We start from the raw sequence: 27803 nt of genomic DNA on the forward strand, positions 1-27803 counted from the left end.
AGCAAAATATTGATCGATGTCTGTAGCATTGAAGCAAATACAGGAATGGAAAAAAGTTTTAAACATTATTCCCTTCTGCTCAATCTATTCAACAATTTGTGACTTAAGAAAATTCACACAACACAACTGATCGGAAACATACAGGGAAACTCTGATAAAGTTGTCTTTGTAAAAAAAAATTATATTTCTGGTCAAATTGTATGAGAACATATATGTTACCATAACCGGTTTCGTATTACTACTGAAAACTTCTGTGAAGAAATCGATGATAAAATTAGATATGTTAAAAGTAAATATTGTTGAATCATATGGTTGAAAAATTCAATTTTTGTTACACATTTCAAAAACATTTTTGCATAGATGAACTGGTCATTCCTTTTACCGGAAGGCTCATTTTCAAACAATTTATAAAGAATAAAGAACACCGATATCGAGTGAAAGTTTTCAAAATTTTGCGCTCCTCCTTCTTACAACTTAGGAATACGTGCGTGTTTATCGGGGTACGCAAGCATGGAATAGTAAAAAGCTCACCAAAAAGGTTGCGAAAAATTTAGTTGAACTTTATATAGATTTTGCGAGATCAACAGATAATTTTTATACACGTATTTAGTTGACCCATGAACTTATCAAAAGAAAAACTCATTTCGTTGGCACTTTTCATGCCAACAGGAACAAATTATCAAGACGGTTATTTAAAAGCGTCAGAAAGGTGAATTTGTCTGTGAGAAGCTCCAATAAAGTTACGGTATATAAATAGAAAGACAATGACGTACTATTGATGAACACTGTTGACATTTCTGGAATGTCTGAAGTGATTAAACGAAATGAGGTGATGTTAAAGCCAAATGTTATACTTAATTATAACAAAAGTAAATCGGCTATTGATTTACTTGATCAAATGTCACCCTACAATTCATCACTAAGAAAATCTTTGAAATGGTAAATTTTGTTTTCGATCGTATCTGTAATTTAGCAGTTATAAATTCACATTATTTATTTACTAAAGCAACAAACAGGAAACACATTTCATAGCAGATTACAGAAGAGCCTTCGTTGAGAATTATTACAGGATGAAAATATAATAGTGAAAAATCTTGTGCTCTCTGTGAATCGTGAAATTCATACAGCTGGACGGAGTCACTGTGCACCTTGTTGCCAATTGTGTACGCATCAGTTTGCCAGAAAATATTACCAATCATATTCAAAGAAAACGCGTTTGAAGTGCACTGAAAGTAATTTTTTTTTTTTTGTTGCATTGGCTGTTTTTTGCCAAACATGTAGTTAAAAAATAATACAGATAAAATTCTGTTTTTTTTATTTTTTCAGTTCAGAATTTAACCTTTTCTATTTTATACAGACCTAACGACTAGCACTAGATAGGGAATCTTGGAGAGCTGCATCAAACCAGTCAAATGACTGAAGACAAAAAACAGACCTAACTTACATAAAGATGTAATGATTCATTTATGCTAATTTTGTTTCAATGATAAAAATTATTAAAATAAAATTTTTTTTAGATGTATTTTTCATTAATAAAAATTACTCAATTTATAAAAATTATTTTGTTTTATTGATAATCTAGCTTAAAAAGACAGATTATTCTAGTATTAAAGTGTGGGCATTTTTAGCAATTTTAATCAGAAAGTTTGATTTAGTTATAAAGTATGTCACGATAATTAAAAAAAACAAGATGGCCCCCATATCGGTTGAGGCTTATTTTTTTAATAACTTTGTCGTCAGGTTTTTTCTATTAAGGTGTCGTTTTTTTCACCAAAAAAATGCCTCGAAAATTTTACTGTACAAGATAATGTGATAAATCTAGTAATTCGTCAGATATTAAATATTTTACAATGCAGCCATTTTGAAATTTGTGAACGGTGATTATCAAATATTTTCTTCAGTATAAGTAAAATCACTTCCTAGAATTTGGCCACAACATTTTAGGCCTGGGTGTTTTATATATGTTGGGTTTCAATTAACGACGCATCTCAGTAATGGTCGACCTGAGACTGTACAAGACTACACTTCATTTAAATCCATACGTTTTATCCCCATTCATCCTGTGAAGTAAACAAAACCTTACTGTGGTTCTGGAGGCTACAATGAAAAAGAAAGATTTTTAAGAAACCCATCTTCTGACTCATTTTAGATTTGCATCATCCAGCAGTTCTGATTAATTGTATTGTTCGATGCCATTTCAGACCTTTCATAACAACTAATCATTTTTTAATACTTAATCCTGGCTCCTTTCCTTGTATTTATAAAAAAAAATTTCTAGCAATCATCAATGTTTAGCCCAGTTTAATTTAGTTGAATTCAAATTTAGATTATTCAAAAAGAATACGAGGTCTTTTCAAAAAGTAACCGAACTTTAAAATTACTCACCAACGGAGATATTTAGTGACGTGCGGTTGGCAGTATTGTGTTCCGTATAACCTCCTCTGCAACATGTTCCTAGGGTGTTGATATCTTGTTTAGTTTTTGTTATTATTATTTGAATACATGTTTAAGTGTTAGCAATTTTGGTAATGTAATACTTTTTGATGATTAAACTTTTGTCTCAATGTCGTAGCCACAAACCTAGCTTTTGTCTCCAGTTACGATCATATACATCAATGTTTCATCGTCATCGGCTTGTTCACAAACTTTGATGCAACTCTATGCACGTTTAATTTTTCAGTCAAAATGTCATGGCATGATTCAATCAAGATGCTAACTCTTTCTGCAAATTCTCTTGGGCGATTTGCACCAGATTGTTGATTTGCTGAACGTGTGTGTCATCAGTTGAAGTCGAAAGCTATCGTCAATTGACTGACGACCACTTTTAAATCATAAAAATCATTGAATCGTCGCTCCTGAAAAATGCACATTACAAAAATCGCTAAAACACGTTACACTCGAGTAACAATAACATGAAAACTAAATGAAATATCAAAATCTAAGAACACAGGTGATATAGAGGAGGTTATGCGGAACACAATGCTGCCCAACCACACGTGACTAAAAAATATCAACGGTGTGTAATTAAAAACAAACCTCGTACATTTAATGATTGAAAACATTAATTTTTTACCTACAAATAAGATAGTACTGACAATTACACTGTAAGTACTATTAAGTCAAGACTATACAACATCCACTTACGTAATGTAATACATTGATTTATTTTTAGTAATTGGTTTCAAAATTTTATTTTGAAGTAAGAAATACTGTTTCTTCACATTTACCTAAATAATATCCTTTGATAACTTCTAACTCAATGCTGATTTAATTATGTAAAATTACAGCATTTTTAAAGGAAAATATATTCGTTTTAAACTTGTACATTTTTAAAAACTATATTGGTGTATTTGAACTTGTACATTTTTTTCTGATGAACGATTGCCAGAAATTACAGACCTTGTAAGTGCATTGTAGCTCAAATTACTTTTTTTGCTATTTCATCCACCCCAACCAAATTAAATTTTTTACTGTTTACTAAACAAGGTTAGAATAGTTCTACAATTGTTTGCTAAATGAAGTGTTATCAGAGTAAGATTACTCCAGTTAAATTCCGATTTAGATTATTCAAAAAGAATACATTTGATAATTGAAAACATTAATATTTTATTGTTAGATAAGATATTTAATTAGCAAGAGGAAAGAGGCAGGTAATTAATACGTTTAAAATTTATTTTGATAATTTTTTTTTCAAACTACAAGTTGAGATCTAACTATTTTATGACACCTTAGAGTAATAATATCAGGTAGACATTTTTTAACTTTTACAAATTTAATTGATTATTATTATTGATTATTATTATTATTTATTGATTATTATTTAATTGATTACTTGGAAAAAGCCAGGCGATACTGCAAGGTATCAGATAGATTATATCATGGTTAAGCAAAGATTTAGAAATCAACTCGTTGACTGCAAAACTTACCCTGGAGCAGACATTGATAGCGACCATAATTTGGTGATAATGAAATGTAGATTGGGGTTTAAAAACCTGAAGAAAAGGTGTCAGATGAATCGGTGGAATTTAGAGAAGCTTGAGGAAGAGGAGGTAAAGAAGATTTTTGAGGAGGACATCGCTAGAGGTCTGAGTAAAAAAGATAAGATAGAAAATGTAGAAGAAGAATGGGAGAATGTTAAAAAGGAAATTCTTAAATCAGCAGAAGCGAACTTAGGCGGAATAAAGAGAACTGGTAGAAAACCTTGGGTTTCAGACGATATATTGCAGCTGATGGATGAACGTAGAAAATATAAGAATGCTAGTGATGAAGAAAGTAAAAGGAACTATCGGCAATTAAGAAATGCTATAAACAGGAAGTGCAAACTGGCGAAAGAAGAGTGGATTAAAGAAAAGTGTTCAGAAGTGGAAAGAGAAATGAACATTGGTAAAATAGACGGAGCATACAGGAAAGTTAAAGAAAATTTTGGGGTACATAAATTAAAATCTAATAATGTGTTAAACAAAGATGGTACACCTATATATAATACGAAAGGTAAAGTCGATAGATGGGTGGAATATATTGAAGAGTTATACGGAGGAAATGAATTAGAAAATGGTTTTATAGAGGAAGAAGAGGAAGTTGAGGAGGATGAAATGGGAGAAACAATACTGAGATCTGAATTTAAGAGAGCATTAAAAGATTTAAATGGCAGAAAGGCTCCTGGAATAGACGGAATACCTGTAGAATTACTGCGCAGTGCAGGGGAGGAGGCGATTGATAGATTATACCAACTGGTGTGTAATATTTATGAAAAAGGGGAATTTCCGTCAGACTTCAAAAAAAGTGTTATAGTAATGATACCAAAGAAATCAGGGGCAGATAAATGTGAAGAATACAGAACAATTAGTTTAACTAGTCATGCATCAAAAATCTTAACTAGAATTCTATACAGAAGAATTGAGAGGAGAGTGGAGGAAGTGTTAGGAGAAGACCAATTTGGTTTCAGGAAAAGTATAGGGACACGGGAAGCAATTTTAGGCCTCAGATTAATAGTAGAAGGAAGATTAAAGAAAAACAAACCAACATACTTGGCGTTTATAGACCTAGAAAAGGCATTCGATAACGTAGACTGGAATAAAATGTTCAGCATTTTAAAAAAATTAGGGTTCAAATACAGAGATAGAAGAACAATTGCTAACATGTACAGGAACCAAACAGCAACAGTAGCAATTGAAGAACATAAGAAAGAAGCCATAATAAGAAAGGGAGTCCGACAAGGATGTTCTCTATCTCCGTTACTTTTTAATCTTTACATGGAACTAGCAGTTAATGATGTTAAAGAACAATTTAGATTCGGAGTAACAGTACAAGGTGAAAAGATAAAGATGCTACGATTTGCTGATGATATAGTAATTCTAGCCGAGAATAAAAAGGATTTAGAAGAAACAATGAACGGCATAGATGAAGTCCTACGCAAGAACTATGGCATGAAAATAAACAAGAACAAAACAAAAGTAATGAAATGTAGTAGAAATAACAAAGATGGACCACTGAATGTGAAAATAGGAGGAGAAAAGATTATGGAGGTAGAAGAATTTTGTTATTTGGGAAGTAGAATTACTAAAGATGGACGAAGCAGGAGCGATATAAAATGCCGAATAGCACAAGCTAAACGAGCCTTCAGTAAGAAATATAAGTTGTTTACATCAAAAATTAATTTAAATGTCAGGAAAAGATTTTTGAAAGTGTATGTTTGGAGTGTCGCTTTATATGGAAGTGAAACTTGGACAATCGGAGTATCTGAGAAGAAAAGGTTAGAAGCTTTTGAAATGTGGTGCTATAGGAGAATGTTAAAAATCAGATGGGTGGATAAAGTGACAAATGAGGAGGTATTGCGGCAAATAGATGAAGAAAGAAGCATTTGGAAAAATATAGTTAAAAGAAGAGACAGACTTATAGGCCACATACTAAGGCATCCTGGAATAGTCGCTTTAATTTTGGAAGGACAGGTAGAAGGGAAAAATTGTGTAGGCAGGCCACGTTTGGAATATGTAAAACAAATTGTTGGGGATGTAGGATGTAGAGGGTATACTGAAATGAAACGACTAGCACTAGATAGGGAATCTTGGAGAGCTGCATCAAACCAGTCAAGTGACTGAAGACAAAAAAAAAAAAAAAAAATTTATTAGTTACTTTTTTTTTATAAGAGAATAAATAAATAATAAAATAGGTAAAACTTTAGAGTTAATTTTCAATCTCATCAACAGAGAAAAGGGTTGAATTTAAAGAATTATCTAAATAAAAGGAAATTTGCTGAACACTAATGCTAGTTAAGTTTTTATGTAAAATAATGACGTGGTTCACTGCAAGATAAATAAAACGCAGCCTTCTAAAAACTTTAAATGACTAAGATTCACAGACAGGAAACAGAAAAGATAAAAGATTCATTCGCGAGTAAATATAGTTAAAATCTACATAAGAATGTAGATATAGTTAATATCTTCATAACTTTATGAATTTATTTTAGTATTATGACCTCCTGTTCAGCATTGGAGATTATAAAGCAGGTTTTGGATACTTATGTAACAACAAAAATCTAATTTAATTAATCAGAGGCTAAGATTATAAATCATAAAAATATAATTAAAATAATATTTCCATTTAAATAACACTGATAAAGTGTTTTTTTATTAGCCAGTGTTGCCTGAATCTTTTTATTACTGAAGAGAATGAATAGAAGTCAGACCTAATGCCCTTCATTTTTTTTTTAATTTAATTTAAAAGTTTGATTTGAGCCAATTTAGACTGTTGGTATATATACTGTTGTAAATAATTTAATATTATCAATTTTTTTTACATGCTCATTAGACATTTTTCTTGCATTTTATTTAAATGCTCAATGATAAATATATTTTTCGTTTACAAACCCTATTTGCTTTTACTTTTAGATACAGTTTGTTCATTAAATTTGAATAATGGCTGTAATGAGGAAAACTTCATAAATGATGTTGACAGTTTTTGTTACATGTATGAATGAATGAGTTCAGCATAAAGAAAAACATTGTCTCTAAAAAAAAAGCTACAATAAGATAGAATGGGTTTGATAAGTTTTTTTTTTTGTAGAAATAAAGAAAACACAAATTTTTGGGTAAATTTTGTTTTTATTTTTCAATATAATTCCCTTTCAAATCTTTATACTTAGTCCAAAGATACTCAAGCTTTTCAACCCCTTCCTTATGATATGATCGATCTAAGTCTTCAAAGTTGGCAAATTTTTCTGCAGTATCTTCAACATTTCACATAAATGTCTTTCCAGTAAGCCACTTCTTCAAACTTGATAACAGGTAAAAGTCTGGAAGTGATAAATCTGGAATAAGGAGTGCAGAAGAGTTTCATAGCTAATTTTAATAATTTTGCTATCACAATTGCAGAAGAGTGAGCTGGTGCATTGTCTTGGTGAAAAAAAAACTTGGTTTTTCATTAAATAAGGTTGCTTTTTTTAACCGGTTATTGTTTTACTTTTCTACACAAAGTCAATGAAGACTATACTTTGAGCATTTCAAACAACAATGGCCATTATGTTGATAGAATAGTTTTGTCTTCTTTGAAGAGAGTTATCTGATTTCAACCCACTATTTTGTTTGTTCTTTGGTTTCATGTGAATAGTAACGTATCAAAGTTTCATGAAGATGATGCAAAAATTCCCTCCAGTATACTAAAACAGCCCCTAACTATGCTAAGAACTATCTACTACTCATTCATTTTTTGATTGAAAATGAGCAAATGAAGCACCCAACTTTGGTAACAATTTTTATAAATATAAATATTCACCTAAATATATTCCATCAATTTATTTGAGTGAAATGTCTGCTATGTTAGCGACCTCACACACTTTCAATCTTCCATCATCATATCACTGATTTTTTTTCAATATTTGTATCTTTAACAAGCTGTCTGGAACAGTGTCAATTATGCTCGCATGACCACTCTGAAAATATTGAACTACTTGAAACTGTTCTAATTGACAGAACTGACTCTATAATATTTATCTGGCATGGCTAGTTACTTGGGCTGTTTTGCCTTTCAAAACACAATCTTTGATCACCCTGAAATGGATGAAATTCTCCTTAGTCCATTTTTCATAAGTCAGTACTTGACAGACTCAAAACAATTGCCAACAACAAAGTTATATGTGTACTTCACTGAAATTTGGAATATAGTACTAGATGAGATGCAGAAAACTAAAAATGACCTTAGCAACGCACTATGAATGCGATCTCTTGACTTTGCAAGGATGAATCAAACACCAAATATTAAACCATCAGGAAGAGATGTAAGATCCTCATAAAACTATATACAAACTGTGAGTGAAATCTATGTAAGTTGATGGTTAAGAGGATTAAGGAAAATGTCCTTGCTGTATGGTTTGTCATGTATTTATATCAAAGTATTTAAAACTCTAGGAAATGTCAAAAATACATCAACTAAGCAGAAATTCCAATTATTTCAGAGATTTTTCAGTTTATGTCAAAACAAAGGAAAAAACTCTTTAAAGAAAAGGAACTGTCGTCTCACTCCTCTCCTATATGAAGTACTCATAACTTTAAATGTAATAAAATTAAAATTTAACAGATTCTTCTTTTATGCCAGCCCATTCTCATAAAAAAGATTTTCTTTTTCCATGGATAAACAAAAGTCACAGATTGATTTCATGCAAACTGACCCTATTTGTAAATAAAATAATGGTAGAGTTCCAAAGCAGATAATCTTATGATGATGTTAATATTTGTTATAAAATTACTGTTTCTACTTCTAATCACTTGTTATATAAACACTAAATCACTTGCACACAATGTTTATGTATAAATAAATATTACGTGATGCTATATTTTACTCATTTTAATCAACTTTCAAACTTTGATTTTATTCATAAATTACAAGAATTCTAGCAAGAACAATTCAAGATAAGGCAACAGGTTTTTGATCAGAGGCTAACCTTAATAAACACTAATACTTTTCATGAAGTCAATGAAGTGAACTAATCTTGCTCTTGAACAGAAATTCAAACTTAAACATAAAAATTATCGATGGTCCTTACTGAAAAAGAGTAGCTTTATTTACGTCAGATTTTCACACTGATGTACTAATAAATTCTAAAATATTACAGGATTAAAATCTACACTATTATATAATGACCAACTACTTCTTGAACAGATGTAGAAAAATTTGTACACTATTTTAAAGCTTATTCCTTCTTAAGTGTCGAACACTATGAAAGTAATTAAGTAACCAGTCCCCATTTATCCCTTCATGGTAATGACTAATAATATATAAATAAGAAATATCATCTGATAGTGAAAATCCTTTCACAAATTCACCAATTTTGAAATCTTGATTCTTCTACGTGACAAAATCATAATACCATCACTAAACTAAACTATGGAGTTTAGTTCCTTTTCTACCATGGTCCTCTTCCCTCCCCAGTCTTCCAAATTAGCCAAAATTTAAGTACAAATTTAAGGAATTTTAAAGTTGAACAATATTCCACGATGTTTTAATAGCTAGAAAAAAAATTAAAAATCACACAGGAGCAGATTTTTGTATCTTCTTAACCTCCAAAGTGCTAAACATACATCAGTCCTAACCTTCCTCAAATAAAAAATGCATTTAAATATTACAAAACTCAGACCATTAATTAGAAAAATTTATTTTATCTTCTCAGAACATTAAGAATCTTATTATTGGCCCCAAGGGCCAACAATTCAGAGTCCCTTCATTAAGGTCATGTGATACGAAAAATAATTTTTTTTCAATTTTTTGTTTTTACCATCAATTGAAAGAGCAAATAACCTCTGTCCCACTGAAGATACAACTAATATAAGCAAGTATAATAACTGTAACTAGCAAGTATAATAAATGTAAAATTAATAATGAAAACTACGTTCATAAAAGCCCTTTATCAAAGGTAATAGGTGAAGTAATTAAACCAACATTCAAAATTTTAGCTGATCCAGATTAATTACTAAAATGTTTGCATGGACTTATACAAAATCCAAACAAGGCCTTCAATCATACTGTGTGATCACGCATACCCAAGACAGTATTTTGTTGTCTTGACAGCACTGAATGTGGAGTATATGATAAAAGCATTGTCATGTGAGTAAACCTTATAAGATCAGGTTTTAATGATGGGAATGCTGGGTGTATTAAAATTATAGAAGCATTTGGATTAAACATGGTAAGGGCCTGTACAGGATTTAGTGACCGATGTCTGAAAGATGCTTACAAAGCAGAAGATTTGTATAAGAAAAGGATGAAAAAAAAGCTGCTGATGAAGAAGAAAATCCTGATGATCCTTTCTATGGTCCAGAAATGTTCTAGTATTGTGGTAAGTGAAAAAGTATCATGTTTTAATTTAAATGCATTTTTCCAAAAATTCAGAAATTCTCTACTAAGTTCCTTTTTTTAAAAAACGGTTGAAGGAAGGTGAATGAAATTTTTACAGTAGTTTTATAGGGTGTAGATGTAGGTACTGAGTTTTTTATAGCAAGAAATTCATTTAGAAAATAAATTAAAAATATATTTCAGCAAAATATGGCAATTGAAAACAGATGTTAGGGAAGACATTTTTTTTTGAAAATAAGTTTCCAAGACATTTGTTTCAAAAAACTCAGTAGCTTTATAAAGAGCTCAGAAAAGTCAATGTAAAAGCTCATTTTTGTAGGCCTTCTGGGCATTGAGAAAAAGGAACATGAAATATTTGAGAAATTAACATTATCAAGTTACATGGTACCGTGTGACCTTAATAAAGAAATATTTTTTTTTAATATAAGAACTTTTATCATTCTTCATGGACACATCTTAAGCGATGTCAAAAACACCCTTGGAAATTCAAGTTCTCATTTAATCAAAATGATATCATTTCCTACAATCAAAATGTAATAATAAAAAATATTTTCATCTTCTAATCTTTCTTATTTTAGAATATCTATTTTTAAAGCAAGTAAAAAAAGTCAATCACACCAATAATAAATGGAACCTCCTTGGCTCAAACTCTTCAATTACGAAAATCTGGCAGGCTTAGTAATAGAATAAAATTAATATTTGATAGAAGATTAACAGTTGTTGAAATATACATAAATACAATTAAACATTTGTGTACACACTTTCACTGACAAAAGTCTTTTAACAAATAGCAATTTAAAAAACATAAACTAAAAACATACCCAACCATCACATTTTGTATTATTTCTACTGGTTGAACTCTTTTTCAATCATATAGCAGCCCTATCAGATTAATACCATTTGCATGAAAAATTAATATTATTTTATAGTTATTTACATAATCTACAATGAAATATATTCCATGTCTCAATATGAAATATTTAAGCAAGAATACTCAAATGACACAAATGATCTCTCATACATATAAGTTATGAAAATTATATGAAGGATTATAATACATTATACATTTGGGATTACATATTTTTTCTGGGAAAAATATTTAGTTTCTACAAGTGGACATAGCTCATGATCAACCCTCAGTTGAAATCAGATGGTCCAGTTATTAGATGGAGAGTAAACATTCAAATTAGAAAATTTGAACCACATTATTAATAAACTTTTCTTTTTAGAAACAAAGAAAATGGTAAAATAATGATGAGATCAAACTGACTAATTGTGATTGTAAAAGTAAAAATTAACCTAATTTTTATAAATTAGTTGGTATTTTCCTATTTTTAAATTTTAATTGTTTTTTTGACTCCCTTTTTTATCTTGAATCCAAGTAAAAATATTATTGGGTTTTAGTGCATATTATTTAAAAGAAATAAACAACATGAAAGCCATAAATCTATGTAAAATGATACACATGTGTTAGACATTATGTATAAAAAGCCAGAACTATTTTTATCAGTTTATCACAGTATGTGGTAGGTGTCACTGTCAAAATAATTATACTTTTTTCCATATCTTATCTTTCAATTATGCTGTCTATTATATTTTACCAGGATAACATTTACATAATAAACAGAAGCAAATAAGTAAATTACTATGAGAAAAAAATATTATTTTAGTTTTATTCTAAAATAATAAAAATTATTCTACAACAAAAAATTAAAAATAATATACTTTGATTTTTAATACAAGTGTTACAAACACCTTGTTTCTTTAATTTAAAAATGCAGTATTATGCAAAGTAACGAATTCATCTGAATAGTAAAATACAAAAAAAAATATTCTTAGCTTAACCTTTTTACTTTACAATTCATGTTTTAACAGGTTTTTTGGAAATATCTCAACTACATTTTTTTTTTTAAATAAAAAACCACTGAATATGTTGAAAAAAGAAACCTATCATAAAATTAAAATTAAATTATAATTTCAAAAGAAGTCAAAATTGTCCTTGTGATTAATGAATTATACAGTGTGGCACATGGAAACAGGAAATTTGAAAGTAACTCTCATAAAAATAAAAAAAAATGAATTTAGAACTTTTATTGTTGAAAATAAAAAGTAAATGACTTGTCATTAAGTGTACCAACACAAAAAATTTCAATTTCTAAAAACAATGTGCATAAGATGATGGTCATTTGAACATATGCATTCCTGGAAGCGAATGCTGAGATTTTGCATGGCACTTTACGACAATTCCATGGAAATTGCAGCGATTTCTTCTTGAATCCTCGTTTTCAACTCATTGACTGACAGGTGAGCTACGTTGGTCGATTGACCATTGGTCAATCATTGATGATTGCTTGTTGATCAATTAATGTTAGTACTTTTGAGGTGGTGGCCCCACAAGAAAAAAAAAAAATCGCTCACCAACAAATCTGGTGATCTTGGGTCGGTTTTGGTGACAATGAATGTCACCAAAACCTAAAAAAAATCTAAAAATGAATGTTGTGAAATTATGTGGTGGTTACAAAATGGCTGTCAAATAGCTGCCATTGATGCTCTGGCTCCATCTTTCCAAGTTTCAAGTATAGCAACATATGGTTTAGACGTTACTATAATTTCATTCCCTTTATCATCTTCAAAGAAATAAGACCCAATCTCACCTCTCATTGATATAGCACACCAAACTGTAACCTTTTGGCTGTGTAATGGTTTTTCATGCAGTTAAAGAGGATTTTCAGCTGCCCAATATCTAAATTCTGCTTGTTTACATACACACTAATATGGAAATGAGCCTCATCCAGCATGAAAAGTTTGTCAACAAAATTGGGGTTGTCAATCTTTTCAATTATTTTATCACAGAATTGTTGTAGCACCACATAGTCTAATGATTTCACGCTTTCAGTTCCTGTACAACTTGAATTTTGTAAGAGTGAAAGTTTAAAGTTCATTGCTGCTATGTGTTTCCTTGCTGACTGTTATGGGCTCCTTCCAATTGAAGACTGAACTGCTTCAATACTTTCTGGGATACATTGAGTTCGTTGACCTCCTGGAGGATTCTTTTTTAGGGCTGAACAAGTCTCCTCAAAATTCTCAACCCATCTTGATGGTGTGGCAACATGGAATCCAACCATGATGTCCTAAAATGTAATGGCATTGGAATTCCTGTTGAGCAGCATCCACATTGTCACCATTCTTGTACATGGCAAATGCACATTGTGTACCGAGCCACTGGTCCATGATTACCAAATGGCAGGTAGTTATGCTCAAAAGGCTGCCTGCCACTCACACCTTTCGGATATCATCCGATACAGTCACTTAAATAAGTATTCATCAATCTGAAACAGCCTTAATTCAAGTTCATCTGTCTTATAGTCTTGCAATTTTTTTTTTAATTTTCTTATGTTGACTTGTTTCAAGAGGCAGTTTATTAAAATAAAACACAACAGTATATTTAGGATTCTTCAAATCTCTTTCTAGATTCTCAATAATTGAATGAATTTATATGTCATATTAAACAAAAATGAGTATTTTTATAGTTTAGGGCTATTTCACCTTAATGATGACTCAAAGAGATTTATCTTTATTAGCTGATCCCCCCATCCAATTATATTGTATCTAACAATACTGTAATAAATTCCATACACAGTAGTAAATAAATTTTGAACAGTAAGAAATTTGTTCACCCTAGAAAATATGAAAATGGTACATTTTATTTTATTAATTTTATTTGAAATTTCAAAATCCCATCTGAAACGTTGATCAATGATATTAACTAGATAGTTTTGTAACATTTTCTTAGATCAAATTCATTACCGATAATAACATTAAAATTAGTAAGAATAAAATATCATAATGATTATTAAAAATTAAACAACAGTTTTACTTACATTTAGAGCTAACTTATTAGAATCTAACCATACTTTCAATTCAGCAAGTTGATTCTCCAATTTAGTATAAATTTCAAACCAAGAATTTCCGTAACATATTGTAACTGTTGTCATCAGCATAAGACAGAATTTTACAATCAGGATTTTATAATTCAAATATACCATAAATATAAATAATAAAAGCCCAAGAATAGTTCCCTAAGGAGCACCAGTATTCAAATCTTGTTGGCTGCCTTTTATTCCATTAATTTCAACATACTGTCTACTATTCAGCAAATAATTTTGAAGTAACTAAAGAAGTAAACCTCAGAAACCAATTTTTTCAAGCTTTTCAATTAAAATTTTATGGTATACACTACTGAAGGCTTTGGCCAGATCCAAAAATATAGCAGCTGTAGGTTTACTTTTGTCAAACTTTTAGTAAATGATGTCAGATAAGTCAGCAATTACATCTTTAGTTCCAATACCTCATCTAAAACCATACTGTGAGTTAAAGTATGTTGTATTTATTCAGGAGATTCAAAATCTTATTATGTAACAGTTTTTCATTAATTTTTGCAAAAACAGAGACAAGAGAAATAGGTCTATAATTCCCTGGATTAGTTTTATCACTAACTTTAAAATTTGGTATAAGCTCAGCCATTTTCAATTAATCTGGGCATGTACCTGTATAGTAGCTTAAATTGTATAAATAGTATACAGCATCGATAAATTTAATATCATTGCTTAAAACCTTTATCACAGAAGTATGTATTCTCATCAACTCCACCCGATTTACTTTTCAATTTATTATCATTTATCAACTTATATAATTATTATTAGGCTTTTATATATTTTATAATAATCCTGTTATGATTTAGTGTAATTTACAAAAGAACTGTTGATAGAGATACCTCCAGATTCTCAAGAACAGTCATTCATTGTAAAATAAAGAATGAATCAATAAGGTAATCTTCCTGTCCTGCATTGCTTGGTAAAAAAAAAATCATTTACTCTTTTGAATAATAATATAATCACATCAATAATTTATAACAAAAATTACAGACAGCTTGTAAAAGAAAAATTTCAAAATGAAGTCCTGCCTTCTATTTTAATAAATATTAAGAATAAAACCGGAAAAACACATATAAAATTAATCACAAGGTGTTAAAAGAGAATGGGGAGAGAGTGGAAGAAAATTTATTAAACTCCTAATTTTAGGAGTGGGTTATCGTAATGTTGAGAAATGATTATGAATTTGTAATTCAGCATCCAAGCAGTATACAATAATTACCAATAAAAATTTCACTTACTGCTTATTATTAAAATTGGGAAATGTTTCCTCACAGAAAACACCTTATTTAAAGAAAAATAGTAAAAGAATGTCAACTGGAAACATTTAAAATGTAAGAAAACTATGAATTAAAAATTTTACACAAGTAGGTATTTTAAAATTTGTAATGTATATCTGAATCCCATGTACTCAATCAGAGACTGTACTTGAGTCATCTTTAGTCTGTAGATCATATGTCTTTTTGAGCTTGTTTATTTAAAATAATATTTTAAGTAATGATGAAAAATGTATAATGTAACTAAGCAATTGATCGTCAAAGACGAAAGTAATTAACACTCTTTCTTAAAGTATGACTCACTAAAACGTATTCTCTAGATTGGTGGAACTACAAAGATTGAACCACATTGATCTAATAGAAAAGAAAATTATTTCTAAAAAGATATGTTCATGTTGCAAAAGATTCAACTTAAAAAGAAACCACACAGATGTGTATATACTTTTACCAAATGTATGTATGTATCTAACTTAGTATTAGTGGACGACAACGGTAGCAGCTCAGATGTCATGTCAGCAGGAGCACAGTATATGTACGCGCTGATACATGCGTCACTCCCACCGCGTAGTTCTCCCACCATAGTGGTGCTGCGACCCGACCACTGTCAGGCTCCAATAAAAGTGTGAACGAGAGTGAATTTTCAATTCATCATTGACAATCACCTGAAGAAGACCAAGAAGAAGAAGAAGATGAAAGAAGACAGAAGTTCCCTGGCCGCCTCAACATGGGACCTCCCGACGGATGCCAACAATCCCGCAGGAGCAGCGGCCCACTGAGAAAGCTGCTGAACATGGACGCTACCTTCCCATTCGCCAAGCTTCAATCGCCCTGGCCAGCGGACTCACCAGCAGGAGCCAGCACAGCATGGGATTGCTTGGGGAGAACCGCCTCGGCTGCACCGACAAAATACGACCGACCCGACACTGCAGGGCTCTGGGGGGCCACCAGCCATGGCTCTGGGGACCCACTGCCACTGAGGGGAAGCCCGATCTGATTTCAATTGATAAGCCACAACTTCCCAACTTCGCTGGAGGTCAGCTTCCAGACCCAACAGCTCTTCTCAGAGCTAACGCATAAAATGGCCCTTTTCAGGGCTACCACATCCCAACCCCGTAGAGGAAGACACCCACTTGTGATGTTACCATACTACCCCCTCCATTCAAAGCCTTGAGGAGCTTCACTGGAGGTTATCTTTAGACCCTCTGATTACATCTCACAGTCATCAGCCAGGCCTCGGTCGAGATGAAACTGATGTAAATGCCTCGGCAGATATTTACATCAGTAAAATACAAATCAAATTTTTGCCTTCACTTAGGCCTCAAACAGACATCTTCACATCCAACCTAACATGATTCCCTCAAACTAACTAACCGAGACTGCACACCCTGTGCCTAGTATAAATTTGGCAACACCGTTCATGACTGTCAATGCCTCAGAAAACGAACGATTTGCAAGTCAAATCAGTGCTACACTCATACCAATCAAATTTATGTTTTACACAACATAAAAAATCCAGACGGCTAAGGGGAAGCCCAGTCTAATTTCAATGGACGAACCGCAATTCCCCAACTTCACCAGAGACCAGCTTCTGGACCCAACAGCTCTTCTCAGAGCTAACACAAAAAACGGACTTTTTCAGGGCTACCACAAGGTTATACATTACAATGAACCATCGAAGCGATTAGACGACAACAGCCCTTCTCAGGGCTACCATAAGGTTATAAATTACAAAGAGCTGTCAAAGCCAATCGACAACAAAAATTGCCCATTTCAGGGCTACCACAAGGTTATAAATTACAACATGCCATCGAATCCATTTGACAAATATATATATATATATGTGTGTGTGTGGAACTTTTCCTCCTATGATATATACTCCCAGGACTTTTAAAACCTTTTCTACTCATGAAAATAATGGAAAAAGTTTGCATAAATATATGACCAAAAATTATCTTTTGGTGAGTTACAGCTAGTGAAAGATTTTGCTCTGATTTCAGTTACCCTGGTGAAATGAGGTTGTACTGGAATTTCTAGAATTTTAATTAAGGAACAAAATTAATAATTTCTTACGGTTTTTGACCTGAAAGATCGAAAAAAGTTCCAGAACCATATTTTCAGTAGTTCTTGAGAAATCTGGGGTGAAAACTAATAAATTGGGTAAAAAGCCGTTTTTTTTTATGTTTGACATACAGTAACTTTGTTAAATGGGAAAAAAAAAACACAAAATGTTTAAACAAAACTTATAGAGAATTCAATTCTAAACAAAATGGTATACGATAAGTTAAATAAAACAAAGAAACATTAAAATAATTTGAATTTTATTTAGAAAGAGTACACTAGACCAAAGTGCATTATACACCCCAATTTATAATAAATGTTCTAATATGAGCCTACCATTTTCAACATATTTCTTGGCATGCTTCTGTACTGTTTTTGTTGCTCTTTTTAGTTCTTCAGGGCTGTCCTTAAGTTGCTCAGCCGCATCCATAATGCAAACAAATAATCTCTTGCGAGAATGTATTTTTGTTTTATATATCTTTAAGCAGATGCGACAATTTTTCTTGAAAAAATAGCAAACAGACCTCAGTATTTAAGCGGTCAGGTAAAATGACCAAACAGATGAATCTGAAGAAGGCCGCATCATACATTAGCGCTAAATTGGTGTTTAAAATTATCTTCCACTGTTTTATGAGGATTTGCTTCTTGCCATGTATGCTCACTGCATACGTTATTGACGCCACCCTCAAGTGAATTTGCCTAGTCTGTAAACAAGACATACTTGTAGAGTAGTCGATTTGTATTCTACTAGTTGCAGAAGTCCAATTGAAGTGGAATGTCTTCTAGACATAGGTGTTGAATTGGCGGTTTATAGTAAGGATAAAACTTGTTTTTTTATTAAGTGTCTTCCAAACCAATGAATTCGAAACTCCAATCCACTTAGAAAGACATCGTGTACAGACGCCTGGACTGCATCAGTAATAATTTCATCAATGACAGTGCCATGTTGAACAGATCATTCATGGCTGGTACGAATACTAGGTGGTGGACCTGTTTCCCAAAGACTGGAAAAAATCACAGTAACTGTTTTGGGATCAGAAATTCTGTGATTCAGAAAATATGTTTCATATTCTACTGCAGCAGCTGTAGATTAACATTACACATGCCCAAAATGAATACTACATCACCATATTCCTCAGTTGTAAATAAATACGGCATTACTTCAATGAAAAACTGATGACATTCAAACTAAACTTCAAAGAAGATCTTCGCTTACTACTGCACAGTTCACAGAACCCGATATACTGTAATGTACCTTATAGAATGATTTAAACACTAATATACTGTTGCACATTTCTTGACTAGCTATTTTCTATTGTCAACTTTGAAATAATAATTTTTCAAATCATTTATTGTATTTGTCATTATTAAAAAATTATTATCTAAGTAATTTTTATTTTATAATTGTTGTTATAATGTAGTTTCCAGCTTTTTAAAACATTTTAACAGTAAATTTTGTTTTTATAAATTTTTCAACATCTAAAATGAATTTCTTTTTACATCCAAGTATTTTTCTGACAAACATAGTAGTGTACAATTTTAAATAAAATTTGAATTTTTCTATCGTTTCTTTTGTTTTATTCAACTTATCTTACATTATTTTGTTTAGAATTAAATTATTTAAGAGAAGTTTTTTTTGATAAGTTTTGTGTATTTATTACCCATTTCACAAAGTTATTATACATCACACATAAACAATTTATTGGTTTTTATGCCAATTTACCACAATTTATTGATTTTCACCTCAGATTTCTTTAATTTTATTATCTGAACTTACTAAATTTATTAATTTTCAAAACCCAAACTTTATCCCTGCCGCCATTTTGGGTACAAAAATCATACAAACTTTTTATTTATACCATTTTTATTGTCTTAAAGAAACCTTTAAAATGAGACAAAAACACAAGGTGTTACACCATTTAAAATACTTGAGTTACAATCCCTGGACCACTTCCCAAGAAAGGGCTGAAATTCTATTTCTCATCAAAAGGTGAAGAAGTTGATCGATACTTCATCCTGAAAGTTACAGTATTCTATCTGAAACTGTCTTAAGTTGAGGAGTTCCACACTTTTGATTCACTTCGTATGTAATATCTAAAAATAAAAATCACCTTACATATACCAAAATACAAAGCTTATATAAAATTACCAGTTTATAAAAAATTGAGCAAGTACAATAGTATATTACTTACAGCTATTTGAATTTCTCGTCTTGCTATACTCAAATCATGTTCATTATTCACATACATCCGTTTCAAAGCAAACCTTTTATTATTACTTCCTTTAACAAGAAATACTACAGCAAATCCTCCTGAAAATAATATACTGAGAATTAAGAAAAAGAAAATAATACGGTAATAATAAATAATAATTTAAAAAAATTATCTACAAATTAGCAATGTTGCACATAGATTAAATAATAATTATAGTTAGTAATGAATTTAAATGTGTAAATATATAATTATTTTCTAATTACAAAGTCTAGTAAAATATAAATCATAAATATAACACTGCAATAACTTCCTTAAATATTTTTTTATATAGTAACACAATTAAAAAAATTTACAATGCAAAAACATATTTATTTAATTGCTAAAAAGGAAATATTTTTAAACCACATCCACACAATGATTTTCTAAAATTATAAAAATTTTACAGTTTCTACTAATCACTAGTAACTTGCTAACACTTTTTTCAAGACAAACAATCAGAGGGATTATTATTGGCTGAGAGACACTAAAGATAAAATAATCAAATTACAAAATTTACACAAGAAGCGGAAAACAAACCCCTTGTTCTAAATAAAATTTTTACTTAACAGGGTATTTTGTGACCAGGTAGGATTTTAAGTGAAATGTTTTTATATAAATATTTTGCAAATATGTTTAAAATTACCACTAACTGAATAATAAATAACTACAATAACTTTTGTTGGGGGGATTATTTTTTAATCAATCAAACTAATTTTATTATTGTCCCTTTGTTATATCCCTCACTACCCAGCATCAGAGTCCTCTGATGCACACACACACTCATAAATTAATTTATAAACCAAGGAAATGTACACACAAAATGTGGTGGAAAGTTGCTAAATACAATGCAGTAATGCATCATTAATCTTACCAGATTTGATGAAGTTGCTTTTCTGTACAACAATGCATGATTCACAACTAAACTCTGCAATCCTACAAAGGCACTACTCAAGCAAGGGATTTGAAACAAATTTTTTAATATCTCTTTTCAACATTAAGATTTGATTGGCTACTCACCACTTTGAAACCAACAAAGAATTCATGGATGGAAAAATAAATGACTGGATTACCATAATGTAGATTTCAACAAGGGTCGCAAAAGCTGGAATTGCAGTAGAAATAATTTAGTTCTGCATGTTATGTGCATAAAATCTTTTTCTCACACTCTTTTCAGTATTTGTAAATTTACACACACACTTGTGAAAAATCTTGACAGAAACTTCAGCATACTAGAAACCACCACAATAGCAACCTTACCATCAAAATTCACAGGTCAATTAGACTAAACACAGTAAACTAACTGAAATATTGACAAACCTCATGATAAAAATTGAATAGAATTTAAGGGCAACACTAAACGGAAATATCAAAATACAGTTTGGTTAAAACAATTTAATAACTGTCATCACAGCTGTCAAGAGATATATTCAAGAAAAAAAAATTGGGGCATAAACTGAGCAATAGTCAAAAGTAATATATTCATATTTGGAAAATAAACACAGGAAACCTGATGGGCATCAAAATGATGGGAAGATACTACTTCTTACAAACCTTTCAGAACTGGTTCTCTGGCTCATTTCACAACATATCAACTAATTCTAAAATTAGTCATTGGTAGATCTTTCATTTTTGTTTACTTTTGTATAATTAATGTAGTTTTTAGCATTCATTAGAAGATGAATTCATAAAGAAAAAAAAAATTCTCTCTCTTAATTAGATTTAAATTTAATTTCAACCACACTATCGGCTGAAAGTTAGTGTTTGCAAGATTCTTGGTAATTTTTTAGTAAATAAAGTATGTTTCTTTTACTTCAAGAAGACTTCCATCCAAGCTTTCAAAAAACAGATCTTAAGTTACAGAACAACATAATCACATTAATAACAATATAAAACTTTTAATAACACAAAAATATCATAACTCATTGCTCTTCTGGTAATATATTTTGAAAAATTCTATCATAATAATTGTTATTGTACTTTAAAACTTAAACCTACAGAAAAATGTGAAGTTTTGATCTCAATACTAGATTTAGCTCTCACGCTTTTTACAAAAAGACAATCTTTGCAGTTTCCAAACATACATTTTAGGTTTTCCATATTGTAAATCCATTTTGGAAATCACAATTTTATAACCACCTATGTTTACAACACTAGCTATTAATGACTTTATATTAAAAAACACCATATGAGTACCTTCACAGCCAGCCAACATGCATTTAGGATTGTAAACAAAAAAAGGGGAAAGAAAACATAAAACAACTTTCTTCATTTATGACTAATTCTTTTAGGTTTTTTTTTCTTTCTTCATTTATAACTAATTCTTTTGGGTTTTTTTTCTTTTACTATGTAACAATAATTCTCACAGAATGTTAGGTTCCAACATGCAGAAAAATGTCAAGAACCTCGTATTAAACTGTTGACGTTACTTACATCAAACATAAATGACTTTATTTTTTAAAAAGTTTTATTTGGTGTAATCAAATAGCCACGCATGTAGTACTACTTTTCAGTGTAGACTCCTGCTTAGGAAATACATTTTTCCCAGTGGATTGGGAGATTTTTGATCCTGGCATCGTAAAATAAAGACGGTTGTGTCAGAAACCAATTGGCATAAAGACCTCCACTGACGCCACGTCTTGGAATTGTTGTCCTCATAGTGCTTCTTTAAGGGCCCAAAGGTATGAAAATCACAGGGCAATAGGTCAGGACTGTAGGGAGGATGATCAAGTAGAGTCCATCTCATTCCTGTAATTTTCTGCAGGTTAGAGCTACAGTATGGAGCCAAGCATTGTCATCGAGGGGAATAAGTCTCAAATTTATTGGTCACATATTTTGGAATGATAAGCAACCTTTACCTCAATCAAAAGCGCACAGTAATAAGCAGCATTTATTGTACAACACTCATGCAAGAAATCAATGTGCAAAACAACTTGCCAGTTGAAAAAACAGTTCAAGCACCTTGCAGCGGTCAGCAAAGTCTTGGCTTTCACAGAGGCTGCCTCCCTCTTCCACTGCCATTCGATGCTGGTTTGTTTGGATTTGAGCTTGTAATGATGGACCCAAGTTTCATCACAAGGGACAATTCGATTCAAAAATGCATTCCCTTCTTCTGCAAACTGTGCTGAAAGCTCCTGACAGACCTGCTAGCGTCTCAACTTGTGTTCTGCTGTCAAAAGGCTTTACGAATTCCTAGGTCTTTTGTCATGATTGTTTGGCAGCTTCCATAACTTATTCCAACCTGTGATGCAATTTTGGGAACTGTCAGATGTCGATCGCTTTCAATAAAGTCACGAATCGTGTGAATGTTCTCCTCCATAATGCTGGTCTGAGGACGGCGATCATGTTCCTCATTTTCAATCAGTTGATGTCCTTCCTTGAACTCCTTATGCCAGGCAAACATGCTAGCCCTTGAAAATTGTTTGATCACCAAACTGTGCAGTAAATCTTTGCAGAATTCCCACTGGTTTTACGCCTTCATGAGTGACAAATTTAATGATAATACGTTGTGCAGTGGAAGGATGCACCTGTTACTCTGTTATCATGAACACTACTGTCAAATGGACTGAACTGGACACCACCTGGTCTCTCCACTCTTGACATCCCCACCAAGTGGCAGCTCGCTCCCTTCACACTTACACGCTCAAAAAGATAAGTCTCTCTATATTTGATCCACCCTAGCACAATAGGCTAGATGACAGTAAGGGAAAACATGAAAGAATTTTTTTTTCTACAACTGGTCTTCAAAATATTGAAAATGAACCTAATTTGTTAATTTATTTAGTATTATTTAATACTTTTTATAAATAAATAAGAAAAAATAAAGCCCTTTGGTCACATTACACAAAACACCAATCAGAGCAAATGACGTCATGTCTTACAAAAAGGTCAGATTGTTGTTTATGGCGGTCTATGTTATGTTGATTTTTTGCTCTGCAACAGAATTTTTCGCGTGTTATACGATTTTCTATAATAGTACGACTACAACAAGTCTTTGTAATGGAAGCAGGCTTCACAAAAGCCAACAGCAGTAACTTGCCCAAAATGGATGCGGTTATGCTGTGAATGACTAGCGAGCGTAGGTTAAGTTTGCCGGCCTCCGTGAGGCGAGTGGTAGCGTCTCGGCCTTTTATTCCAAAGTCCCAGGTTCAAATCCCGGTCAGGTATGGCATTTTCACACGCTACAAAAAATGTCATTCATCTCATCCTCTGAAGCAATACCTAACGGTGGCCCGGGAAGTTAAAAAAAGGTTAAGTTTGGTTAGATTATAATTATATTTTTCTTACTTCAATATAGCGTTTCAGTGGCGCCAATTAAGAACAAACTTAACTAATCATTGGTCCACAGGGTATTAAGCGGACAGCAATTAAATGGGCATATAACGGATTTTGACCGTATTGTTTTTGAGGTTAGTTGTCAGAAGAAAAACGTTTCTCATAATTAATTAGTTATAATAATGGCTAAATTTGATTTTAGGTCCTCAAGAGATGGAGATGATGCTATAAGCAACGTGCAGCTAAAGCGTGTTGGTAAAATATACCCGGATCATAAAGTTCGTGCGAAATTATATACAGTTTGATAAATAAAGATGTATACAGTTACACAAACAATTTGTTTGGTGTTCTAATGGTAGCACTTTCATACTGAGCCACTACACAGTACTTGTAAAACTTGGAATTGATTTTAGACTTAATAATTTTCGAAACACTCCACTAAACATGATTGTTCTGAAAGGCGTGACGTCATACGAGAGGCCATGACAGTTTGGATCGTTTTAGCGGGAAAGATTTATTTGGTTTATAAAAATGCAAAATACATCGTGTAAATGATTGTATGTGTTATAATGCTTATAATTTAATAAAATAAGGCCGTGAGGCATAATATAAATCGGTTTCTCAAAAACAGTCAACTAGCCTATTATTAAAAGTATGCTATGAAACATAAATATTTATTTGGTAGAACTGCTGCAATCCTTTTAGTTACAAAAAAGAAATTAGTAAACAGCTAAGATAAAATACCAATGATCAATGTGATGAGCAGTCTTTATTTTCTCCTAATACGGATTAATCTCCTAATGGAGATTAATAATATAATAGGTTCAGTGCTTCTGTGTAATATGTATGTACAACAGATATGAAAAGTTGAATGATTGTCTGACCAAGTAGTTATATAACACTTGTTGATCAGTCTATATTCATATAAATTTAGAAATGACACAATCACCACACAAGAACTGATAGGTTATCAATTAAAGAAACACTTTAGGCTTTCTAACAATACTTTCACACAACCAGAGATTAAACCTTTAAAAGTATATAATAAAAATTAAGAAGTTAAGTAATAGAAAAAAGATATTTATGAAACACAAGATTTAAAAAATGTTTTTTTTTTTACATCATTTCATCAAAAACACTATTCTCAGATTTTCCTAATGTCTATACTTTAGTTACATTAAACACCATGTCGTATATTTGACATCAGCAGTTTCCTAAATAAGAAATGTTTGACTTGTATCAACCACTTGACCATTTTCAGTATTTGGAAAATAATCTATAATTTTGGTACCTAAATAACAAAATTCTACTAAATTGTGTTCTAATCTATAATTTTGGTACCTAAATAACAAAATTCTACTAAATTGTGTTCTTATATTACTATTTAACACTTACTATCTTTCTCCTTTCTATTGGGTTACACATTCCTTTATTTTTTCATACCTATTTTCTTTTAAACTGAATTCTTCCCATAGCAATGAATCTATACAATTCATCACATGACCTATTTTTACTTAGTTTTAGCCAAAATAAGAATATTACTTATTATTCTTTTGTTAATACCAGCCTCAAATTTTCCTTTTAGTCCTGTTTTCTTCTTTCCACATAAAAATTAGAAAGCAATGATAATAAATAAGTATATAATTATCTCACTCATTTCTATACTACACGTTTTTTATTACTACATTCTAAGATGCTTTGAAGCAACTTACTAAAATGCTAGACTTAACATCATTATTAAATATTTCTTATTCTAACATAAAAACCTGTTTATAGTACAAAATCATCGAAAAAGTTGCAGCCATAAAAAAAAGACAACATTCAAAATGTGTTGTATATGTGTTTACACTTAAAAAATTCAGCTAAAACATCAAATTAAACCTACAGATCAACCTAAAGTGTTGTTAAATTCACAAGTAAAATGCTTAATTACATGGACGATGGCAAAACATTCTTAAAATAAGTTATGTTTACGGATGAAATGACTTTCCATGCCAGTGGTTGTGTCAATTGACAATTGTAGGACATGAGGATCTCAGCAACCCAATGAAATTATTGAGTATGTCAGAGATTCCCCAAAAATAAATGTGTGGTACAGTTTGATGTCCAATCGTGTGATTGGACCATTCTTTTTTCATGAGCCTACTATCACGAAATGTTTATTAAGACATTCTGCAACTGTACGTTTTCCCACAAGTTGACAAAGAAAGTAACATTGTTATAATGTTTCAACAAGATGGTACACCCCCAAAATTTAGTAGGCGTTCCAACACGGTCTCAATGAAAGATTCCCTAACTGTTGGATTGGTAGGACCGATCCTGTGCTTTGGCCTCTGAGAAGCCCAGATTTGACATCCCTAGATTTTTTCTATGGGGATATTTAAGACAACAGTCACGGCTGCTATTGCTACAGTTACACCTACAATGTTCCAGTTGACCTGGGCAGAAGTCAATTACTGCCAGCCTTCGTGGCATCTCGGCCTTTCATCTGGAGGTCCCGGCTTTGAATCCCGGTCGGGCATGGCATTTTCACACGCTATATGTCATTCATCTCATCCTCTGAACCTAATACCTAATGGAGCAATACCTAATGGTGGTCCCAGAAGTTACAAGAAAAAAAAGAAGAAGTGGATTATGGCTGGATGTTTGCAGAACAACAAAAGGAGCTTATATTGAAACATTTTAAATAAAAAAACTTTTTGGATTGTTGAATTTTTAAAAAAATACTCGTTTGATTATATTTAGTAGTTTCTGAGATATGATTTTTTTAAACTGTTGCAACCTTTTCAATGACCCTGTATATCATTTCTTAGGACTCCCTCAAAAAGTCAGAACAAGTTTTCAGGTTACAAAAATGAGCTGTCAGATCATCTGGTACCTTTACGTATGAATTGTGTAACCAACCTATATTTTGAAAATTAAATTTGTTAACTTACCTATATGTTTATATTTATGGATTTTCTATCTCTGGTAAAGGAATAGTCACTTATCTTAAAAAAATAACAATATTCTGACTATCAAATCAGACAACATAGCTGTTTTTTATAACTCAACGCAATACTTCCGACATATAGTATGGGAGATGGATTATTATGCTCGTTGCCATTTTTAATAAATTGTTGAACTATTTAAAAAATCTTTTACATTAACAATATTACTCTATCGATGAATTTTTAAATTATATTGATTAAATAATCCTGAACTTTCAGTATCTGTTCAATGTATACATATATTATTGTGCTTAAATAATTTTCACTTACTTCTTCTGAATTTGTAATGAATTATTTTGTAGTTATTTTTATATTGATCTTCATATATTTACCTGAACATTATCTCATAAATTTATACTCAAAAAACATAAATATGGACTTTAATTGCATCAATTTTTTTATTTTATTGTTATATGTATTCAACAATTCTGGTCTAATCAAGGTTTTTGCAGTTTCCCTTGATCCAATCAGGTAAACACTGGAGCAGTTTCTTTTTTTTCTCCAAGTAACATATCTACACATTCCTAATGTAATCTTTATAATACATATTATTTATCTGTAAAAATAAAAAATTCATTTTATTTATTTATTTATTACAGGTACTTGATTCCAATAAAAACTGTAGATAACTGTTTTCTTTATTTTCAATTCTACTTTTCTTAAGACATTAGCTTTTCC

The 27803-nt window shown here is 31.3% G+C and overlaps 1 protein-coding gene across 1 annotated transcript in view; it reads right to left on the bottom strand.

Annotated features, from left to right (window-relative positions):
• Nak (Numb-associated kinase) overlaps positions 1–27803 on the bottom strand; it is a 150304-nt gene that overhangs the window by 116128 nt on the left and 6373 nt on the right. The window contains exon 2 of the mRNA XM_075359740.1: positions 19804–19922. Coding sequence (XP_075215855.1) covers positions 19804–19922 — 119 coding nt within the window. The remainder of the gene's footprint in view (positions 1–19803; positions 19923–27803) is intronic.

Source organism: Lycorma delicatula, chromosome 3, assembly GCF_047948215.1.
Source record: "Lycorma delicatula isolate Av1 chromosome 3, ASM4794821v1, whole genome shotgun sequence".
Classification (NCBI taxonomy): domain Eukaryota; kingdom Metazoa; phylum Arthropoda; class Insecta; order Hemiptera; family Fulgoridae; genus Lycorma; species Lycorma delicatula.